The 21,123-nt window shown below is 37.0% G+C and overlaps 1 protein-coding gene and 1 long non-coding RNA gene across 2 annotated transcripts; one reads left to right on the top strand and one right to left on the bottom strand.

Moving 5' to 3' along the window:
- Positions 1–1,020: 1,020 nt before the first annotated feature.
- On the bottom strand, positions 1,021–20,315 carry LOC5570111 (trypsin alpha-3). Its single transcript, XM_001653041.2, has 4 exons — positions 20,090–20,315; positions 1,732–2,004; positions 1,549–1,662; positions 1,021–1,485 (listed from the first exon to the last, which is right to left on the bottom strand). Exons 1-4 carry the CDS (start codon positions 20,234–20,236, stop codon positions 1,111–1,113), a joined length of 909 nt encoding a protein of 302 aa, XP_001653091.2. The 5' UTR covers positions 20,237–20,315; the 3' UTR covers positions 1,021–1,110.
- On the top strand, positions 13,595–13,906 carry LOC110674083. Its single transcript, XR_002498630.1, has 2 exons — positions 13,595–13,639; positions 13,712–13,906. It is a non-coding gene; the product is annotated as an uncharacterized LOC110674083 (long non-coding RNA).
- Positions 20,316–21,123: the final 808 nt, after the last annotated feature.

The following is a 21,123-nucleotide window of genomic DNA, read 5'->3' as shown; positions in this document are numbered from 1 at the left end:
AACGCAAAATTTGCCTATTTTAGACCCCCTCCCTCCCCCACGTAACAGCTTTTGTATGGAAAATTTTAAATTTTTGTATGGACCGTAACACTATGCTAGACCCCCCTACCCCTGTTGCGTTACGCAATATTTGAACGATCCCTATGGGAGTCGACGGGTGACATCCGAAATATGCATGCTTACTTTGATCGACAATGACTACAGACGAGTCACATGAATTCGCTCGATTTACAAAATAGACTCCATAATTCCAGTTTTGCAGTTGTCGCTACCGTATACTTGCAATCATTTGGATCCTTGGCCACCATGTTGCCATCCTTGGTTGGGCATTTGAAGTTTCATCATTCATAATTTTGTCCTAGCACTAAATCACCTGTACTGTAACCAGATTGATGATAAAGGCGTTATTTGAAATCGTCAGACAGTATCGCCTTCTGTTGATTGCATGATGAAACTTCTAATGCCCAACCACAGATGGCACCAAGGAAAACCCCGGTTCCATATTATTGTACGTATTTATATTTATATACGTTAGTGAAAAGTGCAAATCGTCACACGAAACTAATACAATGTTGTTAGATAATAGCTACATCTTTGAAACATTTGTAATGATAGTTAATACCATGGACGATTCAAATTAATCAGTGTTACGTCTGTTTATCTGTGCGTGGACTATGCTCGAGAAGTTTATAAATTGATTTATGTTCAAAAATCGATATTTTTGGGGAAAAAAATCAACAAGACAAATCAATAGAGGGCAATGTTCATCGAAAAACGAGAGCCTTCGTCCGTACCACGTTCTATAAATTTCCCGATTTGGATTATCTTAAACCCTATTTCTGAATGATGAGCGATAGCGTGGCCTTATCAATCTTTGGGTAATTTACCGAATGGGGAACCACCAGTTTCAAACGAAAAGCAATCGATGACTAAGTAATTGTCGCATTCAAGCAAACTATTATACATATGTACATACATGTGATATCTATATGGTCGGTAGGAATTTGTACATTCGTTACGGAAGCTTTCGATTATGTACTCGGCAATCGATCTTTTTTTTATTAGAAAACAAATAATTTATTATCACCCTTCTCTATTACTGAACACACCTTACATCATCAATCGCTGCACGAATCCATACACCAACCCGACCATGGTCAGTGCTAGTGCCGTTCCGCGCATTGTCCGCTGGCCGGCACCGTTTGTCAGTATCCACCCGCGGTAGTAAGCCACGTCGGCATATATCCCCGGGTAGGCAGCCAACCCGCAGTCCTTTCCGTTCGAAACGATGCCCGCCAGCTGCCCGTTGCAAACCAAAGGCCCTCCGGAATCTCCCTGGCATGCGTCCCGATAGCCCTGCACGTCACCAGCGCAGAACATGCCATTCTTGATGAACCCATTGTAGCTAGACGTTCCGTTGCAGATTTCCGTCGGCTGTACGGTAACGTTCACGGCCATCAATACGCTGGTTTTGATGGGTTCACCCTAAGTTGCGTTTTGAAAGAGGAGTTGATTAACTGGAGTAATAAGCATTGTATTGGCACTTACGTATGTGAGAGTTCCCCATCCACTGGTTTGGCACAAAACACCTGGATTGGGTTTAGTTGCGGCCATGTTGATTGGCCGAAGCGTTGCGTGATTGGCGGAAACGATGGAACTTAGCTATATGAAAAAAGAATAGACGTATATTATATCTATACCTGTCCTCCATAATATGCCATGAATACTCACGATCAACAGTCCCACATCATTGTCGAAGTTCGCGGGATTGTAGCGCTGGTGGATGACCACCTGGGACACGTCCAGGATGGTGTTGCCCGAGGTCACGGTACGGTTCAGACTGCCGCCGACCACCCGGAAGTAGTCGGCCGAGCGTTTCCGATTGCTGCTATCCACCAAACAGTGAGCGGCCGTCAGGACGGTTCGGTTGTTGATCAGACTTCCGCCGCATATGTGGCCACTGCCAAACGCTTTCAGGTCATTGGATTTCACCCGGATCGAGACCTGCGATCGGATAACGAGACAATAATTAGGAAAAACTTTTTGAAACACAAAATAAGGAGTGGGTGTCGTCTAACAATGTCCAAAGTCAATTCTTCTAAACTGAGATGCATGGTAACAGATAAAGACAGAAACATGTATGGTGTGCATCAGTTTTGAGAGCTATGTCAGCAATTCCTCTATATCCCTTTCGGGACGGACCATATTTGAGTGATTATTTCAAAATTTACCTTCTAAACTCATCATCTCGTAGAACAAAACATTCTTTATTTTGGCTATTCTATCAACCAATGAACTTTTTAGGGTCAAATTCAGACCAGCACAATTGTGCTGGTCCGTCCCCAAGGCGGTCGATGTTCGAAAAAAAAATTATATTTTTTTAGAAAATTGTTCCAGTCATGCCTTTTGAAAAAAATTTGGGCCCGTACTTTTTTTATTTCGTCATTAGGGTGCTCTTTCGGGGAATAGGGCGACCCAAAAATTCAGAAATATTTTTTAATGTACATCAAAATTAAAAAAAAATAATGTACATTAATTATATAATATTTTTTTACAAATGGAACGAAAACAATGTACGAGAGATGAAAATACTTAGTATTCTCTCTAAGATTCAGAGCATTACGTGATGATGACGTTTATCGCTATAATTCAAGAACTAGTCTACGTCATATAAAAATGGGTAAACATACATGTTTGAATAACTTGAAAACTAATTGTCTCAACCAAACCATCTTGGTTTTGCTATGTCTGTTTATATCCTCAAAAACTATATGGGATTTTTTCTCAAAAATAATTTACGGAATAAAAATTAAAATTTAAATAAATTATAATAAACCTTCGAATTGTTTAGTGGAATATCTATACATAAATGAAAACCGAATTGAGTACTATACCATTTAATTCCACTAGAGTTTGTATCCTTTAACCCGTATAGGCCTGAGTGAAAGAAAAATTACTAAAACTCTCACCGCTCAGCTAATACTTAACGGATTTCAATTATTTTTTGTCAGTATGCTCGTACACACATCTAGTTTCTAAAAGTGGTCAAAGAATCTCGGGAATGTTCATGTAGCCGGAGTTATTGCTGTGGATCACTGGGTCAGGTAGCGTGACAAGGGTTTTGCGCTTATGTGCCCCTAGAGGTAGGCAAATTTCAAGTCACTGATAATTTCCAGAATGGGCTATAATGTGGCCACTATATCAAGGAGTTTTAGAAAAACGCATCAGCGTAAACCTTTTGATAATCGATTAAATTTAATAATTATATCAACTGCATTTGATTGATCATTTCGGGTCCCCGGGATGCCTCAAATTTATGATAAAATGCGCAATTTGTATCTTAAAATCTGTGTCAAGCTTATGAGATTGCATTTTAGTGAACTATTATGTTCGATCTATACTTTTAGAGATTTTAAACAGTTTAATGCCTAACAAATTTAAGGACTGTTTATTTACGAAAGTGGACACCTAAATATTAGCATTTTGGTGTAAAAATTCCATAAAAACAAATAAAATTTTGTTTCAGTGTGATCTCAAGTGTTTATTTTGACAGCAGACAAAAGTTGACATAAAAAAATTATAAATTCTAAACGATGGCGACTCTCAATTTTTTTCTGCACAAATGGTGTACAGAAAAACTACCGTTCTGAGATTTGGCTTAAATTGCGAAGTGTCCAAATTGAATTTTTTCAGCGCTGTAACCAAAACAGATATTCCTGACGACGTACCATACATCCCAACAGAAAAATTTGGGAAAAATGATTTGGTATGGCAAGCAATTTGCTCCTGCGGTATGAAAGTACTACATATTTCACGACGGGTTCAATCAACGGCGAAAATTACAGAACTGAATGCATTATAAAATGGCTGCTGCCCATCTACTGAAAGCATACCATGCTTCCATTGTTTTTGCCAGACCTAGCATCGGCTCACTATGCTTCAGCTACTTTGGAGATGCTCAAGAAGGAATAAGTCGAATTTGTAGAAAACTGATCGAATCCATCAAATTGCTCAGAACTTCGCCTCATTGAAACATATTGGGCAATAATCAAACGGCATCTTAAGAAGGATGGAAGAGAAGCAAGCTCCATCGATTTTTTCAAGAAAATGTGGTCAGCAGTTCAAAAAGCAATTCGAAAAGTTCCGAAAAAAGTTGTGCAGAATTTTATGGGAGGTATCAAAAGAAAAGTAAGAGCATTCTCCAGCAATGCTCAATAAATGTTCAAATTTATGTGAATTTCATCGAAATTACGTTGATTTCCATGTATTTTAGGTAAACTCATGAATTTGTTCGAAAATAAACAGTTTACTGTAAAAAACACGTGTCCACTTTCTTAAATGAACAGTCCTTAGAGCCGGTTTTTCAGGTCTTTAAGCCCAAATGGCCGCATCTGATACACTTTAAACAGTGCAAAACTATTCATTTATAATGTTGAATATCAGATTTTAATGATTTATGCAAAATAAAATGAATGCTATTGGAAACAAATAAAGATAACTTGGCATGTCCCAAAAAATCGCATTTTTTTACCCGACTTGACCCAGTGACACACCGTGATAACTCCGGCTACAGGAGTATTTCCGAGTTTCTTCGGCCATTTCTAGAAACTAGATATGTGGGCCAGCATACTGACAAAAACATATTTGAATTCTTTAAGTATTCGCTGAGTGGTGAGAGTTTTAGTCATTTTTCTTTCACTCAGGCTTATACGGGTTAACAGATACGCGTAATTTGACCTCCATTATAAGGCCGTTATCAAAGTCATGTACTAGACTCGAAAAATAAATTATTTTTTAGAAACCCCTTCCAACCTATTTCACTCACTTTACCTAACATATACACTATCACTTTTAAAATCACATAGCCATCCTTTAAATGATACTTAAGCGATGTTTTTGTAAAGGTTAATAACATGGAACTGATATATTTTCAATAACTGGAATCATTCATTTTATTCCTAGAATTTAAATGGAAACGTCAAAACATTCAGTCTGCGTAAGCAGCTTCCCTAAAAATTCATGTAAATTTACGTAATATGTGCCCGACAGCTTGGACGTTAATAAACAAAAATGACGCATGCAAATGCAATTAATTACCATCAAACTCCTTCTTCTTCTTTCTGACCTTACAGAAGCCTGCTTCTCAACTTCTCATGAACACTTCCACAGTTGAGAAACACAGAAAGAACTGGGACGGATAGCTTACACGTTACAAGGAATTTGGAAACCCTTTTAAAACGAATTGTCAAAATCAGGTCATTAACCATATTAAAGCATGAATTTGCTTTTTGGAATTGTTACATATATTCCAGCTATTTGACAAATTACATAAAGCAATCAATTTTTTTTCGAATGTATTCAAACTTTTGGAAATCGTCATATTTAAAAATTAAGACACTTGCAATGTTTCTAATTAGAAAATCCATAAGACAGCTGCAATCAGCAGGCTTTTTGGCTTGCCATGAGTTTTTAAAGTTTCGTAATCGGTGTGACCGTTAGATTACAAAGGAAAATGTAAAGCTCTGAGGAACGATTCAAATATGACGTCCATTTTTTTCGGGATTTCTAGACCCCGCCTCCCCCCCTCTGTCACGCTTTTTCCAATACCTAATTCATGCACTGCCACACTTTCATTGACCCCCCTCCCTCTCCTCTAAATGATGAACGTCATTTTTAAATGACCCCTGACCATACTCGTAAGTTTTGTTTTCCCTTTCGTTTCGGTTGGTCCCACTTTGTCCCTCCAGAAATCTTTGCTGTGTGAATCAATTCCCATTTTGTCTTCACCATTTCAAAGAATGACTCTTTCACTCTCGATTCGTATTCGTGCATACCTAGAAAAAACAAATAGTTCAAAAGTTGTGACAGATAAAACTTTTTCAATTCTTACGGTGTTTGTTTACATTTTGTTTACCCTGAGCTGGTGTTTTATAAACACGATGTAAACAAAAGCTTTTGTGCTTAATTACAAGTATCAATGATAATTCCATGATCGAAATCAAAAAAGTTTAGTAAAACAATGATTTATTGGCTAAAAGAATCATTCAATGTCATGGGTGCCGAACAGCACAATATTGTGCTGGTTCGTCCCGAAAGGGATATAAAGTGTTTGATCGAGATACTATCAAAAACTGTTATTTTAAAGGTCATAAGTTTACCGAAATAACTGAATGTGCGCAAGGCTTCAGTCCCAAGTTTAGACGTCCAAAGCAATGCTACTCTAAGGCCTGTACTAACATTCGTAATGCTTTAAAACTGCAGCGATTAGTTCAATCCAAAGTGACGACTATTGTCGTAAGGTAGGAGTAGAAATAATGAAGTGGGCAACGTCATCCGGTGTTGAGGATCGCGCATGCAAAATTAGGACGCTGCATTCAGTAGAAGTAGGACGTCAAGAAATAGAGTGGAATAGCGTGTACCGGAGACAGGTCTCTGTGAAGCTACTGGAGGTAGAAGCGTTGAAGTGCTCAAGGATTTCTTGGAGCAAGTTCTTAAGAAATCCCTCTGAGCACCCTTTGAAACAACGCTGGAAGAATCTCTGGAGGAATCCTTCAGAGCATGCCAGGAAAAAATCTAACGAAACCTTTGAAATAGTCGCGTCATAGTCTCTGAAGGTTTCTCTGGAACAACTCGAATTTGGCATCAGGATTCACTGCAAGCAGCATAAGGAAGATATTGACTTTAGAGACCATTTTGGTTGAATTAGAGACTTTAGAGACCTTCCGTTAGAAACTTTTTAGAGACTTGAAATAGTGATCAAATATCTGAAAAGAGATATCCTGCTACCAGCCCTGTTTCATGCCTCCAGGAGATTTTTCAGGAATTCCTTCTAGGACTCAAGGAATTTCACTTTTTTAGTGATTCCTCCTGGAATTCATTCGAAGTTTACTTCTGGCGATCCCCGTGGATTCCTTTGAGAGTTTTTCCAGCGATTCCTTTAGGACTTTTTCCAGGTATTTCTCAAAGATTTCCTCCAGGGACTTGTCCTAGAGTTTCTTCGGGGATTTCTTCAGGAACTTCAAGGCCTCCAAAAGTTTCTTCAGAGATTACTCCAAAAGTTCCTTAGAGGATTCTTACAGAACTGCAGGGATTCCTCCAAAGCTTGTTCAAGGGATTCTTTTAGAAGTTCTTGCAGATTTCTCCAAGAATTCTTTCAGGAGTTTATAGGGTGTTCCTTCAGGGAATCTAGGAATTCGTCCAGGAGTTTCTCCAAGTATTTCACTATTAGTTTCTACTGCGATTCCTCCATATGATCTCTTATCCTAAAACTCTGGAAAGTCGCAGAATTCTCTTAGAAAACTGAGGAATATTTGATGAATTTCTTATAAATTCATTGGGATAATTCCTACAGAAAAACTTGTATGATGTTGTTGTCTCGCTGAGAGTAACACGGTCTGCAAGTTACAAAGGTATTAAGCGAAGAGCCTGATGTGCCAGCCAAGGAACGATTTTCAACCGATCCAGTCAAATGGTTTGTTTCGCGAGTGATGCGGACATCGTCAGATGAATATTTATTGCGGCGCTCATTTTAAATCCACATCCAGCGGCGGCGTTAACGCGCAGATAATATGCGCGCAATTAAAACGCAACGTAAAAATTCAAGTAGGCTTAGATTTTTTCGTTCTTCAAAGATGCGTATGTTCCATATTCGCTAAATCTGTAACATTTGATGATTTTTTAATCACTGCGATGGTATATTGACATTATAATAAATCTTCGAGGTATATTGGTATATTGACATTTTAAGATAATCGCATACTTGAGGCAGCAAAAACCGGACTGGTGAAGAAAGCATTAAAGGCAAAGTACATGCTAGTAGGTGAATCCGCATACTACTGTTTTTTTTTTTCTATTTTCTTTGATTCCAGTTTTCTTTGATCTTTTGTGGTACACCCGTGTGCTTTGATTAGTGCATTACTATTGAGAAATAATGAAGTATTCCTTTTTTATACAATTATCATTCTTTACCATTTTTCACAGCTGCCGTGTTGTTTTTGAGCTGTTGAACGACAATCTTTACGTCCCTCGAAATGGAAATCGGTTGGTTGTTGTTGCTCAACATTCCGTCAACATTCCTCGAGAGATCCTTCGGGAAGTATATCAACAGCAGACGGTATCAAAATCTCATTTGTTATCAAACTACAATGTATCTGGGATATTTTTCGAAACTTTCTGAAACAAGTTTTGAAAAATTGTCGGAATGCTAATTCTACCCAAGTAACCACTAAGCCGTCTAAAACGGCACCAAGTTGGTTCTAAAGTCGATTTAAAGGCTGGGCTAACAGGACTTATTGGAACTATATCGCAGTTAAGGGCTGCTATTGAGCCAATTTTGGCGAATTATTCGGCTGATAAACGGCCTACTCGTTCCTAGGCTCTGAAGTGAGACGTGTCAAAATTTTATAGCACATGGATCAAAGAAAAAGGAAAAAAAGTTTGTTTATTTTCTATCCTTTTCTACTTTTTATGTTCCTAATCAATTTTTTTTTCTTACGTGCTCCAGGCTCGAACTTATGTTTCCGAGGCTCCCATTACATGATTTTCCCTAGATTTTCCAACTGCTCCACCTTTGCATTGATGGTTTAGTTCGCCCAGAATAGTATTTAAAGTATAACAGATTACCCCGGTATCCGGCGGAAGAAATTAAGGATGCTAGAAAACTCATGGAAGAGGCCACGGACTACATTATAATAAATAATGGTGAAAGTGAAATCCCTTAATAACTAATCGAAAAAGGATTTCAATGAGATGATCTCGCGACATAAAACCAAAAATGCTTTCATAATTCATTTTGTATTTCTCTCCCTGTTCTAGCAATGGTTCTGAATCCTCAGTGTTTTTACTACTCATAAATTTCTGGACTTCTTCCGCTGCGACATTGTTAACTTTCTGCAATCATTCTGCTGTTCAGAATACATTTTAGCCAAATTTGATCGTCGAATCTAAATTTGTTTTGATTGACATCTGTTTCGACTTTGTTGTCATAAACGTCATGCCACCAAGCCGTTTATAAGCATTCATAGCTCTTGTGTACTGCTAATAGGCACAGGGCTTACAAGCCCTGTAACATAGCGTTATTTACCCATATACTGCCATTATCAGGCCTTGTGGATCACAATGCCTAAAAGCATTTGAAAATGCTATATGCTACCAGTTGGCACTGATATGCAGTTGAACAGTCCATTTACCGCTTATAACAGTGCTTACTGGTTACCTGGGTACTGAGGTCCTGTAATAGTCGACTTTGACAAAAATCAAAATTTTGACCTCGCAAGGCAACGTTTGCTCGAAATGTTGGGCGAATGCTGCGGTGACATTATGCGACTTAACTTATGATAACAAATGTTGATTTGACAGCTGCTACGGATTGACTTACTATGTACGAGTGTACGAGACGAAACAAAATGTATAAATGAACTCAGAAAAGAAGTGTTTTATGCGAGGAAACTCATCAAACTGACGAGTTTATCCACGGTGTTTTGCGGGTTTGATGTAATAAGTATGAATAAACGAGTTGTAACGCGAACTTTCATGCGATTTCTGGTTGTCTGGGAGTAGTCGAGTTCAAACTAGATACCAGTTCTAGTACTAATTACGGTCTCTCGTTACCCAAGTTTGATAAATCACAGAATAATATTCTTTGCATTCTAGATTCACTGCATTATGTCACGTGTTGTAAATTTTTGGCTGTTTGGCGAAACATGAACGTCTTTTCATCGTCTATGAAGCTGAAATTTTTCATATATTTTATAAATAAAAAATAAAATAAATAACAAATAAAAAGGGAATGTTGTTTGTATGTCACGATTTGGCGCTCAAGAACGGTTCAATGTATCACACAGGGTGTTCATCCACCTGAAAAATTCGGAAAAAACACGGGAATTCCATTTGGCTGGGAAAAATACGGGAAATACCCGTGAAATTGTAGAACACACCAGGAATAATATGTATTCCGAATATAAGAGTACCAATTTGTTGAAATTTTAAGTAGGTACTGTGGACAAAGTTGAAAAACTTTGACAAAAGATATACGACTGTTTGACAACTCAAACTTCGCATTATGATGAACTTGTGGTAAAATGCTAAAGGAATAGTTAAAGGTTTCTAGTATGCCTAATAAACAAAAAAAATTGTTTTTATTTTAGATTTTTGACAAATTTAGCTAGAAAAATTTGCCAAAAAATTCTCCGAGAAACCGATCTTTTTATGAGATTATTCAAAGATTTCTGGCGGCAAAATATTGAGCCAATTGTGAAACATTGTTATCCTCGAAAAAAATCTAGAAGCGCACTTGGAGATTCCCGACATAGTTCTTGGTAAGATGCTTGATAGATTTCTATTAAGATGCATAGCAAATTCTAGATGAGATTATTACAGTAATCGTAACGGGAATCCAGGCGATAATGGATCAGGTTATAGGGTCCAATGCCTTGTTCCAAATTTGGTACCAAACGCTTAAGTTTACACAGGTCAGAAACACATGTTAACTAAAATTTAAATGACTTTCGTTGGTTTAAGTCAAAAATTTGGTTTAAACTCAAATTTTGGGTATATTTTGTTTTCCGTGTCCCTTCCGAAATATCAGATAGGAACAACCCCAGTGTTAAACTAAAACCTTTGTGGAATTTTTGTCAACAAAGTGAACATCACACAAGATCAAAAGTGTCAAGGTTCATACTAGGAAGCATTTTTAAAATTAAAGTTTTAATATGTTATAGCCGTTATTTGAGCTGGAAAATTGCTAGAGTATTTGCGAGAACATGCTCTTTCGTATTATCAAATTAAAAAAAAAATATTGAAAAATTTCGGGACTCAATTGAAGGTGCTTTGGGAAATCACTTAAAAGTTAAGAAGAGGATTACTATTTTTTTTAATTTTTAGCAGATTCTAAGCGGTTTGTGGAAAGCTAATCTAAAAAAGATTTTCGTTCAATTTTCTAGGGAGATCTAGATGGTTTTACTGTTGATTTATTCAGATTTTCTGTTCAGTGGATTCTTGGAGACGCTCATTCTCGGTTAAGGCTTGGTTAAGTATTCTTGGGCAGATGGATTTGTGGAAAGATGCTGTTTTGGATTTATGTAAATTTTTTAGGAAGCTTCATAAAGGAAAAAAGTGTCGATTTACTGTTCCTTCATAAAGGTTTAACTGATATGAGCGGTTTCTCGTCATCGATCCTTCTTCTTCTTCTTTCTGGCATCACGTCCCAACTTGGACAGAGCCTGCATCTCAGCTTAGTGTTCTTATGAGCACTTCCACACTTATTAACTGAGAGCTTACTATGCCAATGACCATTTTTGCATGTGTATATCGTGTGGCAGGTACAAAGATACTCTATGCCCTGGGAAGTCGAGAAAATTTCCAACCCGAAATGATCCTCGACCAGTGGGATTCGAACCCACGACCCTCAGCTTGGTCTTGCTGAATATCTGCGCGTTTACCGCTACGGCTATCTGGGCCCCGATCCTCTCTTTCGCTAATAACTTCGCCAAATTAAACAAATCTGTAATATTTCTTGTACATTAAGCTAGATAAAGTGATTGTTTTTCCTACAGCACGAAAAAGTATTACGAAAAGGAAATCAGTTTTCTGCAATAATGCAAAGAGAGCAACGATGAAGAGAAATCGATGAATGCAGATAAGGCCTTATGAAAAATCTATGTCAAAATGTTCTTTTAACGAGATATCTTTTCTGCTAAAAATATCTTTCCTTGAATCTAATAAGAATCACGAAACTAGATTAAGAATTTTTCTAGGGTTATGGGCCATGTCACGCATAATTTGTAAGGCGTTCTTTGAAAAGAAAAAGATTGGGTTAGCTATTGAGCTTTTCTTTTTTGTTGAACTATGATCAACATTTAGATATTCTCCGTAGTTTTGACCGTGCAACTGAAAATAAATACTGGAAAGTTATTAACACCATGCCAAATGCTGTTTTTCACTGGATCCAAAAATTATATGTGGTTTTTGGCCAACAATTTGAATTGGTTTATGTAAAAAAAAAAAATCAGAAACCTAGTCTAAAAACAATTTAGGCCACAGTCTTTTAGTTCTGATTTTTTTTTGAAGTTTGCTGAAAAGATGTTTAGTGCTGATCTTTTGTACTTTTCAATTGTGCTTATTCTGCGCGGCGTGTGAGGTGACACGAGTCGAATGAGGTGACAATTGTCGACTCGCTCCCATTTGATTAACATTAGTCGTCTCACATCACTCGCGGTGAGAGCGACTCGTCTCGACTCACACGCAGCGCAGAATAAGCACAATAATTTTGAACCCAAAGTGTTTTAGAAATATCATTATAATAATTCATGTATAACTTAGATCAAGTCCTCCAAATTTAAACATATTAAAGACCAATGCTGTTAAATGTCAAAATTTTTGAAAATTTAAAATGCTTATAGCACTTTTCCATGCGAAATATCGCATCAATAAATAATGCCAACCGATTCGTAGTAATTATAAACTTACGACTCGTGCGGTAAAAATCATCATTCCGCAACTTGTTCCGTAAACTACTATTTCCGATGACTTTTTTCACGGGGGTGAATGATTGATATAAGCAATATTCAATTGTCAAAGTCACGTGATATTCATGACATTTAACAGCTCTGTTAAGGACTATGCACCTGAAAAGAAAATTAATCACCTATCTTGATGAATCGGAAATTCCTTGCACGAAATGCTCAATGTCAATTCAAATGGAGCTCACTGTACACGCTAAGATGAGAATACCCATAAATGGGTATTGAAATCACTCAAATTTGAGTTTTTGCCATGTTACTCATAATATGAGTAGAATATACCTATAAAAGGCGGTAAATTTTACTCATATTATAGGTAAACAGCCATTACCCATATTTGAGTGAAAATTTGAGGACTTCACCATTTTAAATTGTTTCCGTGATGAGAACATCATCTTAGCAACAAAATACTTTGTTTCATTAATTGATTGCTGTTCAAAAAGACTTTTATGATGATTAAAATTATAGGAGAAGGTAAGCTAATTCGAATAGATATGAATGCGCAGAAGTCAATATTCTGAGTAGTTGATTGTCCACGCTTTTTCTCCCAGGCACAACACAAAAACCTCGCCTTATTTCAATAACTGCGGAGGACATAATTCGACCGAATACAAATATAATGCTGGTAAGTTGCTATTAATAAAATAGGCAAGTGGATATAATTTATTGTAATAAACATGATGTTTTTTTACATAATAGGATTTTGCGGAAGAATGGGCAAAGAGCATTGGAGGCCAAGTCTATGGACATTTCACTTCTGATCTAAACTTCCTGGATGACATTCTTAAAAAAGTGTTGTTTATTTATTATTATGCTTGTTAGTAATTAATAAAAAGTTATAATTATTAAAATTTTCATTTCATTTGATTACTTTCAGAGGGGAATCATTATCAATTACCCATATATGAGTGAAAAAATCCGGTATTTTTCAATGCTGAACATGTACCCATATATTGAGTTTTGCAGAGATTTTTAGACTTTCGGTCAAATCTGAGAAGACGTCAAAAAATATTGTCACAGCCTGTTGATGACATTTCATGTCAGTATCGTCGTGATCATTCGTTCGACTTGTTATGCTTAGTTACGATCACAAGTTAATTTTACTACTAAACAACTACCTGGTCAGTGAAGAGATCAATTATTTAGTTTTTAAAACACTTTGTAACGTAATTTTCGTTTCGTTCCATAAATAGAACACATTCAACTCCTTGAGATGGCAGAGATTATTACGGAAGTAAAACGTCGAAGAGCATCAAAAAACACCGTTTACCACGCTTTATACGGGTATTATTTCCTCGGCCATTCCGTAGCTGAGCTGTCCAGATTATACGGAAAGCACAAATCCACTGTTCATAACTGGATCAACATTTATGAACAAAACGGACTCTTCGAAGGAAAGCAGTACACTCTGATTTCTAAAAAGTTTGAAAAATACAAACGTTTATGACTAGTTGATCTCTATAAACGTCGACCTCTTCTTTATTTGGAAGAAGCTTAACAACTCTTCAGAGAACATTCTCACATGGAGATCTCAGCATCTTCCGTCTGTCGAATACTGCATAGTGAAGGGCTCACATGGAAGTGCCTAGAACGAAGGGCAATCCAGGTCAAAGAAAGTGACGTCCATCGATTCTTTCTAAAGATCAACTCAATCAACTGGATGTACTGCAACTTGCTGTTCATTGACGAGGTATCCTTCGACAATCACGGGATGGTGTGCACAAAAGGTTACTCCGTTAAAGGACAAAAACTTGTAGCCCGTGGTGAGTTTGTGCGGAAACCACGAGTTTCGTGCCTGTGCATGGTTGGTAAACTAGGACTAGTTGAATGCTGTTATACCGAAGGAACATTTACGTGATTGAAATTTTTTGAACAATGTCGTCAGTTTGCTCTGTACAGCGGAAAAGTCGAAACTTATCCTGGCATCCATTCCATTTGGATAATGGATGGGGCCAAGATACACTGCGACGCTAACATAATCTATTACTTAAGGTCATTGGGAATATTTCTGATATTTTTGCCCGCTTACACGCCATATTATAATCCCATTTAGATTGTTTTTGGTGTCATTGAAAAACGTATGCAGAAGGTATACAACGAAAACAGTAATACAAATATCAATATGTTTGTTACAGAAGTAATGTCACAGTTTGCATCATTTAAAATGGATGGGTTGTTCAGAAAATGTGGATATTTCAGAGGGCAATTCGATCCTACTGTAGCTGTTCCCAATGGTATTGAAGAATTAAAAGAAAAATGAAAATAAAAAATTTAACTAACTTTGCTTTTTAATTTCATAAAAATCATAACAAAAACCCTGTCTATTCTGCATGATCCAGATTAGGACAATCCGTTATATCATTTCTCAATTGTTTTCCAATCTCATCCTCCTGAACCGTAACGGTTGACTTCATGGCGCTGATCAAATTGCTGCTAGTTCGTTCACTTATCTCCAACATTTCAATCGGATGATCAAGCGCCTTCAGACTTGAGTTCACGGATGCACGTAGTGTGTTGAACGCTTTACGAAGAGCTACGATGTCTTCATGATAACTATCATTGACATTGTTGGCAGTTTCCAATTCACGTTTGATGGTTTTCACTCGTATCCCTTCTTTCGCTTTAAATAACCCTGCCAACGTCTGAGTGGGATATTCCATCATTGAAGAACGTTTGTATGCCGGAGCACTCTGTGTTGCATTGGCCCAAAGAGTCCATGCCATACCATGGGCTTCAAGCAATCCTCCATGGGTCCTTCGCAGTTCCTCTGTCAAATCCAGTAAAGCCTGTGTGCTGGCAGCTCCTGCACGATCTCGTTCATTTGGTTCAATGAGACACTCTTTAACAGTGTTCCAAATTGCTCGGTTACTCACACTCAGTGAATAAATATGTAGATAAAGGGATATTTCTTTATCTCGCCAATTTTGAAGAAGATTGTTTTTGATGTCTTGTATGTTCTCCACTTTATAATACCGTCGACCTGATTGAAACAGAGCAAACTTGTTGAAATCTTCCTCGGTCGGTTTTTCTTTGGAACACCACTTAGGAGAAGAGTCACCATCAGCACTTACTTCAAAAATGATTGCCAAATTCCACACCGTTGTCAAAAACTCTTCTCTGCTGTTCACGGATATATCCCAGCGGGCGATGTAGGCACCTGATGTTTGCCCCTTGAATTCACGTTTGTAAACCAGTAGAGTGAAAACATATAAATCGTTTTCTGAAGATTTCTCCTTTGAATGGATTGAACGGTTGTTGTTTTCATTCCGATTCGGGATACGTTCTTCCGGGCCATTTTCGTCTCCAGAGAAGTTCGTGATATCAAATTCACTATTCTTCACGGGAATCTGTTCCATCATTTCCTCAATAGAATCTGGGTCATCGGAGCTGGAGTGGGTACTGGAACGAAATCTGGCAAGTGGATCCTCTGCGCTTCTATCCAAAAGATTAAGTAAATCGCAACAAGTATTTATTTGTACTTAATTACCGTAAATATTGGATGGTTCGTCACGATAGGAACAGTAGGAGTCGAAATTTTGAACATCATGGCAATCATTAAATAAATGCGAAGGATTGAAAATCGACTTTTCTGCTCTATAAAGTTGTCAACAAAAATTAATTTTATTTCAGATTTAAGATTTCTCAAATGTACTTGAACAACCACAATAAATTAAAACAAAAACAACGTTTTTCAAAACAAAACCATAGGTAAATTCCAGTTGCAAAAAACGATCCCATGCCTGTATGCAAATAAGGGGCAGTGTGAACATTTTTATGTGACAATTTTATTTGCCCGTGCGTCGCATTAAGTGCAAGATCGTCAATATAAGTACACCCATATGATGCTTTACCCATAAATAGGTAAGGGCACTTTACTCAGAAAATGAGTGTATGCACTTTTCGGCGATTATGGGTAAACTTTACTCATATTTGGGTAGACTGATCTTAGCGTGTAGAACATTTCATGACCATTTCTTTCGCAGACATTTTACTTTTCTTGAGCGGAACAGCATACCTAGCTTATGGTAAGAAAACAAAATGAAAAGTGGAAAATGATTTGCCTAATTCTGTACTATTCAACATCCTAGAACAAACAGTTGCGGAATTTAAAAAAAACCCTTCAGTGATTAGATTTCATTACCTATTAAATCCTCTACTCTATTCAATTTTATATTTAACTGCAATAGTATTGCTAATAACTTCCAATATTTGACAATCTAATGTGAAAAAAAATTAAATGATGTTCTAATGTTATAAAACATATGAAGATTTTTAGCCCGATTAGAGTAACGTATATAATTTGGACAGGCTGGTCTTTCTATGCTCATTTACAATGAGATGATGAGCTATTTATGTACGGAAATTCATGTATTGCATTATTAATACACCATGCTACTTATTAATGATGGCCGTTTTTACAACAATCTCAAATTGGCTCCAAAAATATCAAATTTGTAAATTGTATCAACAGAACATCTGTGAAACCTACGAATACAAGAGTATGTACATGTTGAGAACATACATTAAAAGCAATAATAGGGCTCAGAATTGGCATTCATAAAAAGTTTAAAGCTGGCAATATGATAAAATATGTCTAATATTGAAGCTAAGTTCATCTAAAATCTTAACATGAGTATATAATAGTATATTTTGCAAAATCATACATTACGGAATGCTTCTAAATTGCGTTTAAAGTGCTCCAAATTTATTTTCTAATCATTTAAGACGATTTGTCAAAGTATACGCAAAGCAATAAGGATGTATCTGTTTAAAACCTCTTAAATAATAAAAAAAAGTAAATAAATAAATAAGGATGTATCTAAGCCGTTCAAAAGATCTCTGTTGCATTTTATTTGTGATCAGTGGTCCCGGCAAACTTTGTAATGCCATCAAGTAGGCTATTGTAAAACGTAATATAATTCCCCTTACAAAATGACACATTAGTATTCTCCCGTTTTCTCAATTGTTCCGGAGACTTTTCCAAACCTTTTCCTCTCACTATCACGTCGCATCCTTTGTCAAGTGCAACTGTGAAACATATACGTCAATTCGTTCATCCGTTCTCAAGCCATTTCGTGACATACAAACATCACTCCATTTTTATTTATATAGATAGATAGATAGATAATTCAAACTACTCCTAAAACATTATTTTTATATCATCTGATGAATTTTTCGCTCTAACATTGTCTTTCGTATTGCATAACACAACCCGCATAGAAAATTACAATTTCACTCACATTCCAAACAGTAAGCTTCTTATACCGGTTAAGGTTAAAGTATCTTAAACAGTTGCATTTTTGTTGAACAGTATGAATCCTCAAGCTTAATACCATATCAAACAGTTCGAACAATGTACCACAAATAGTTACAATATATTTTTATGTGCCGAAATTGTTGAATGATATTGCAATAGAAACTCGACAGATATAGTTGCAATGTATAATAGCCATCTGGAAAATAGTTTGTAGCAACACACATACACAAATCTATTTTACTATATGGTACTGTTTTTCAACAGTTCAGCAAACGGTAGTATAAAATAGTATAAGTTAACTCCTATAAAATAGGATGATATCATGAATTTCCGGGGATCAAATCTACCCACTCTCCCTTACTCAATAATTTAAAAGTCGAGCTTCATAAACCCCTTTGTCCATGTAGCATATCTACCACGGCTCTAACGTATAAACAGTGATTTCACCAGCTCGAAACAATATTATCTGACGAGGGTACTTGAAGATAGCGGCCATACCCCCCGATCCGTAATCGCCTTCGATGGAAGCAAAAATGAACTACTCAATAGAGTGGCCGTTCTATTAGTCATTCATTGATAAGGAGAAACCCGTTATCATTGAACACCTTCAACAGGTTTATGCCTGATTCCGCCACAAGTGCTCAAGTGGTTGTGTTGCACGCAATTCAAAGCTGATGGCGCTCCGTCATATACGCTCAAGAATTTCCCGATTAGCGAATTACAACAGAATTATATAGTCCCTCTGGCACTAAACCAAATAGCGCCTTCCGCTTTTTTATCTAGCGCTGCCTTTCCTGTACATTAAACATAATGTCGGAAGTAGTGCGCTATATTGCATATCAGATGTTCTATACAGCGCACTACTTTCCTAATATAAAATAGGAACATTGTCTCAAGAACGGGCTTCTTTTCTCCAAACAATTTATGGGCCAGCCATGTTGTATGCAGCACCAATATGGACTAGCTGTTGTAATGCCACGAAGAAAGCTCTACAGAGGATTCAAAATAAAATGTTGAAGATGATTTTGCAGCTCAGTCCCTGGTATATTATTAATCAGTTACATAGAATATCTAACAAAGAAATATTGGAACAAATGTCGAATAAAATTATTAATCATTTTAGACAAAGATTGTTGTGTGCTTTATATATTTAGATTAATTTGATTGAAAAGCGATTTTTATATCTTATAAACAGGTGAATTCATTTCACCTGTAAAATTTTGAACTGCTGCGGAAAATGAAATGTAATACCACAGACGAAGTAATTGGGTTAATTCTACGAGTTGCATGAGGTGAGAATTGTCGGTGTCGTATACTGCCATTATACGCCTACTTGTCCCATGTTCTATGTAAACTTTATGGGCAACGGGACAAATATGCCTAGAACGGCAGTATAGCAAGGTAACAATTCTCGACAATTCGCCGTGCAAATCAAATGGAGAGTCACTTCACTCGAGTCGAGAATTGTCACCTCGCTATACGAAACCGACAATTCATACCTCACGCCACTCATAGAATAAACCCAAATATTAATAACAGCTTAGTTTGGTTTTACCAACTGAGGATGCTAGTGTTGCCTAATGCAGAACACATAAATATAAGAAATTAATGTAATGTTTGAAACCATGCACCTCTGCTAATTTGAACGATACCTCATGCAAACCTCCGGGGTTCAGATAGATTTGTGTTCACCATTTCATGGAACCACGCGGATGCCTTCAGCAGTTTAAGTATCTTCTGAGCAAGTACCTATTATCCCTATTTATTTTTTTGTAGACGATAATTGTATGAAATATTAACGCTCACTTTTACAAGCACTCCAAGCGAAATTTTCCACGAGAATAAAAAAAGCAAAATATTGCTATAAGTTATCCAACAAGCAAACCTCAAGAAATGTATGAACGACAGTCGTTATGCTGTTTGTACCATTTTATTTCAAAATATCTGGTGGAAAACCAAATACTGCTCTATAATAATGTTTTGCTATAATCACTATCAATTCTTCATAACTCAATATTGATGGGACCATCGACTTATAACACAAAACCAGTGCAACAGCGATCGGAGGGACTATCGAGGTAGCCATGAAATCCAACTTTTACTATGGTTCGATATCGAGACACGTAATATCGAGTAAGGAACAGTTTAGAAGTAAAACGAATTCAAAACACTTTTGATTCCAAATTTGTTTGATTGCCTCATCCAACTAAAATCGTTTCTAACCAAAAGCCAATATGGTAAATGTGTTATTTGTAACAAATTTTGATATAATTGAGGCACAATTTCGTATTAATCCACTGATCGGGTTACCCACCTGGTGCACGGTCGCCTGCTGCGACGCTGGGAAGCCTCCCACGATGCGTAGGTCACTGCCATCGTATCCCTCGCCGCCAACCGCTGCGAATCCAATCGCGAACAGGATCACCACTGAACTCGCCACCGTCGCCGGTAATGACCACATTTTCCGCTTTGAACCGTCGCAACCAATTTCGAACTAACCCGAACCGTTTCGCGAACTGGACTGAGGAGGGCCATCATCGAACTTGGATGGAATCGATCACTTGTACGGTTGCGTTATCAGTGCGCAGCGCCGTGGAATGAACCCCACAAGCGTGAGGAATCTTTGGCGTCATCATCGGTTATAGACTGCTTTTCAAAATTATATGACCATCCAGAATTTTTCGTATGCAGGAACATATTAATGAATTAGAGAAAATCTAACATCGTAAACCGGGTGCAAATTGATCACTATTTTAAAACTTTTTGTCGTATTATCTTTATGATTCAAGATATTGTCAACCTAATCACGGAAAAAATAGTACTTCGTTGATCAATTAGTACGTACCAGTGTACGTACCTAATTGATTTTTTTATGCAACAACACTGCCCATAACTGCATATTTGTAACATTCGACAAAAGTAGGCATTGAGTAAATGGAATACCAAGTGTGCATTTTATGGCAGTATGGGAGGAGACTTAAGTTTCTAAAAATTACCAGGAACTCAAAAGAGCTTATTTGAGGCTAATATTTTGTACAACCCATATCGCATACTAGGTGAATTGTCAGAAAATAATTCTGATAGAAATCATTGCTATCACATTACGAGGCCCATTTATAATCTCAATGTGACTGTTATGCGGTTATAATTACTAATGTGACAAAACAACTTGGTATTTTTTTCGAATTTTCTAGAACAATCTCACAGATTTCAGTAAGTTGATCGAAAGTATTTATCATTTGATGACTCTCCATGGTATTAACTCCATTTTGTCAAAAATGTCGAATGTGACTGTTTTGCAGTTATGGGCAGAACAGTACTGTCCATAACTGCATAACAGTCACATTT

The sequence above is a fragment of the Aedes aegypti genome, chromosome 1, assembly GCF_002204515.2.
Source record: "Aedes aegypti strain LVP_AGWG chromosome 1, AaegL5.0 Primary Assembly, whole genome shotgun sequence".
NCBI classification, from domain to species: Eukaryota; Metazoa; Arthropoda; class Insecta; order Diptera; family Culicidae; genus Aedes; species Aedes aegypti.
This window is presented reverse-complemented; position numbering and strand designations above follow the sequence as displayed.

Excerpts from the sequence above, each read along its gene's own strand:
- LOC5570111 (XM_001653041.2), bottom strand. The coding sequence starts at position 20,236 with ATGTGGTCATTACCGGCGACGGTGGCGAGTTCAGTGGTGATCCTGTTC. Across the intron at positions 2,005-20,089 it reads AGCAGGCGACCGTGCACCAG|GTCTCGATCCGGGTGAAATC; the intron begins GTGGGTAACCCG and ends ATCCGATCGCAG. Across the intron at positions 1,486-1,548 it reads GATGGGGAACTCTCACATAC|GGTGAACCCATCAAAACCAG; the intron begins GTAAGTGCCAAT and ends AACGCAACTTAG.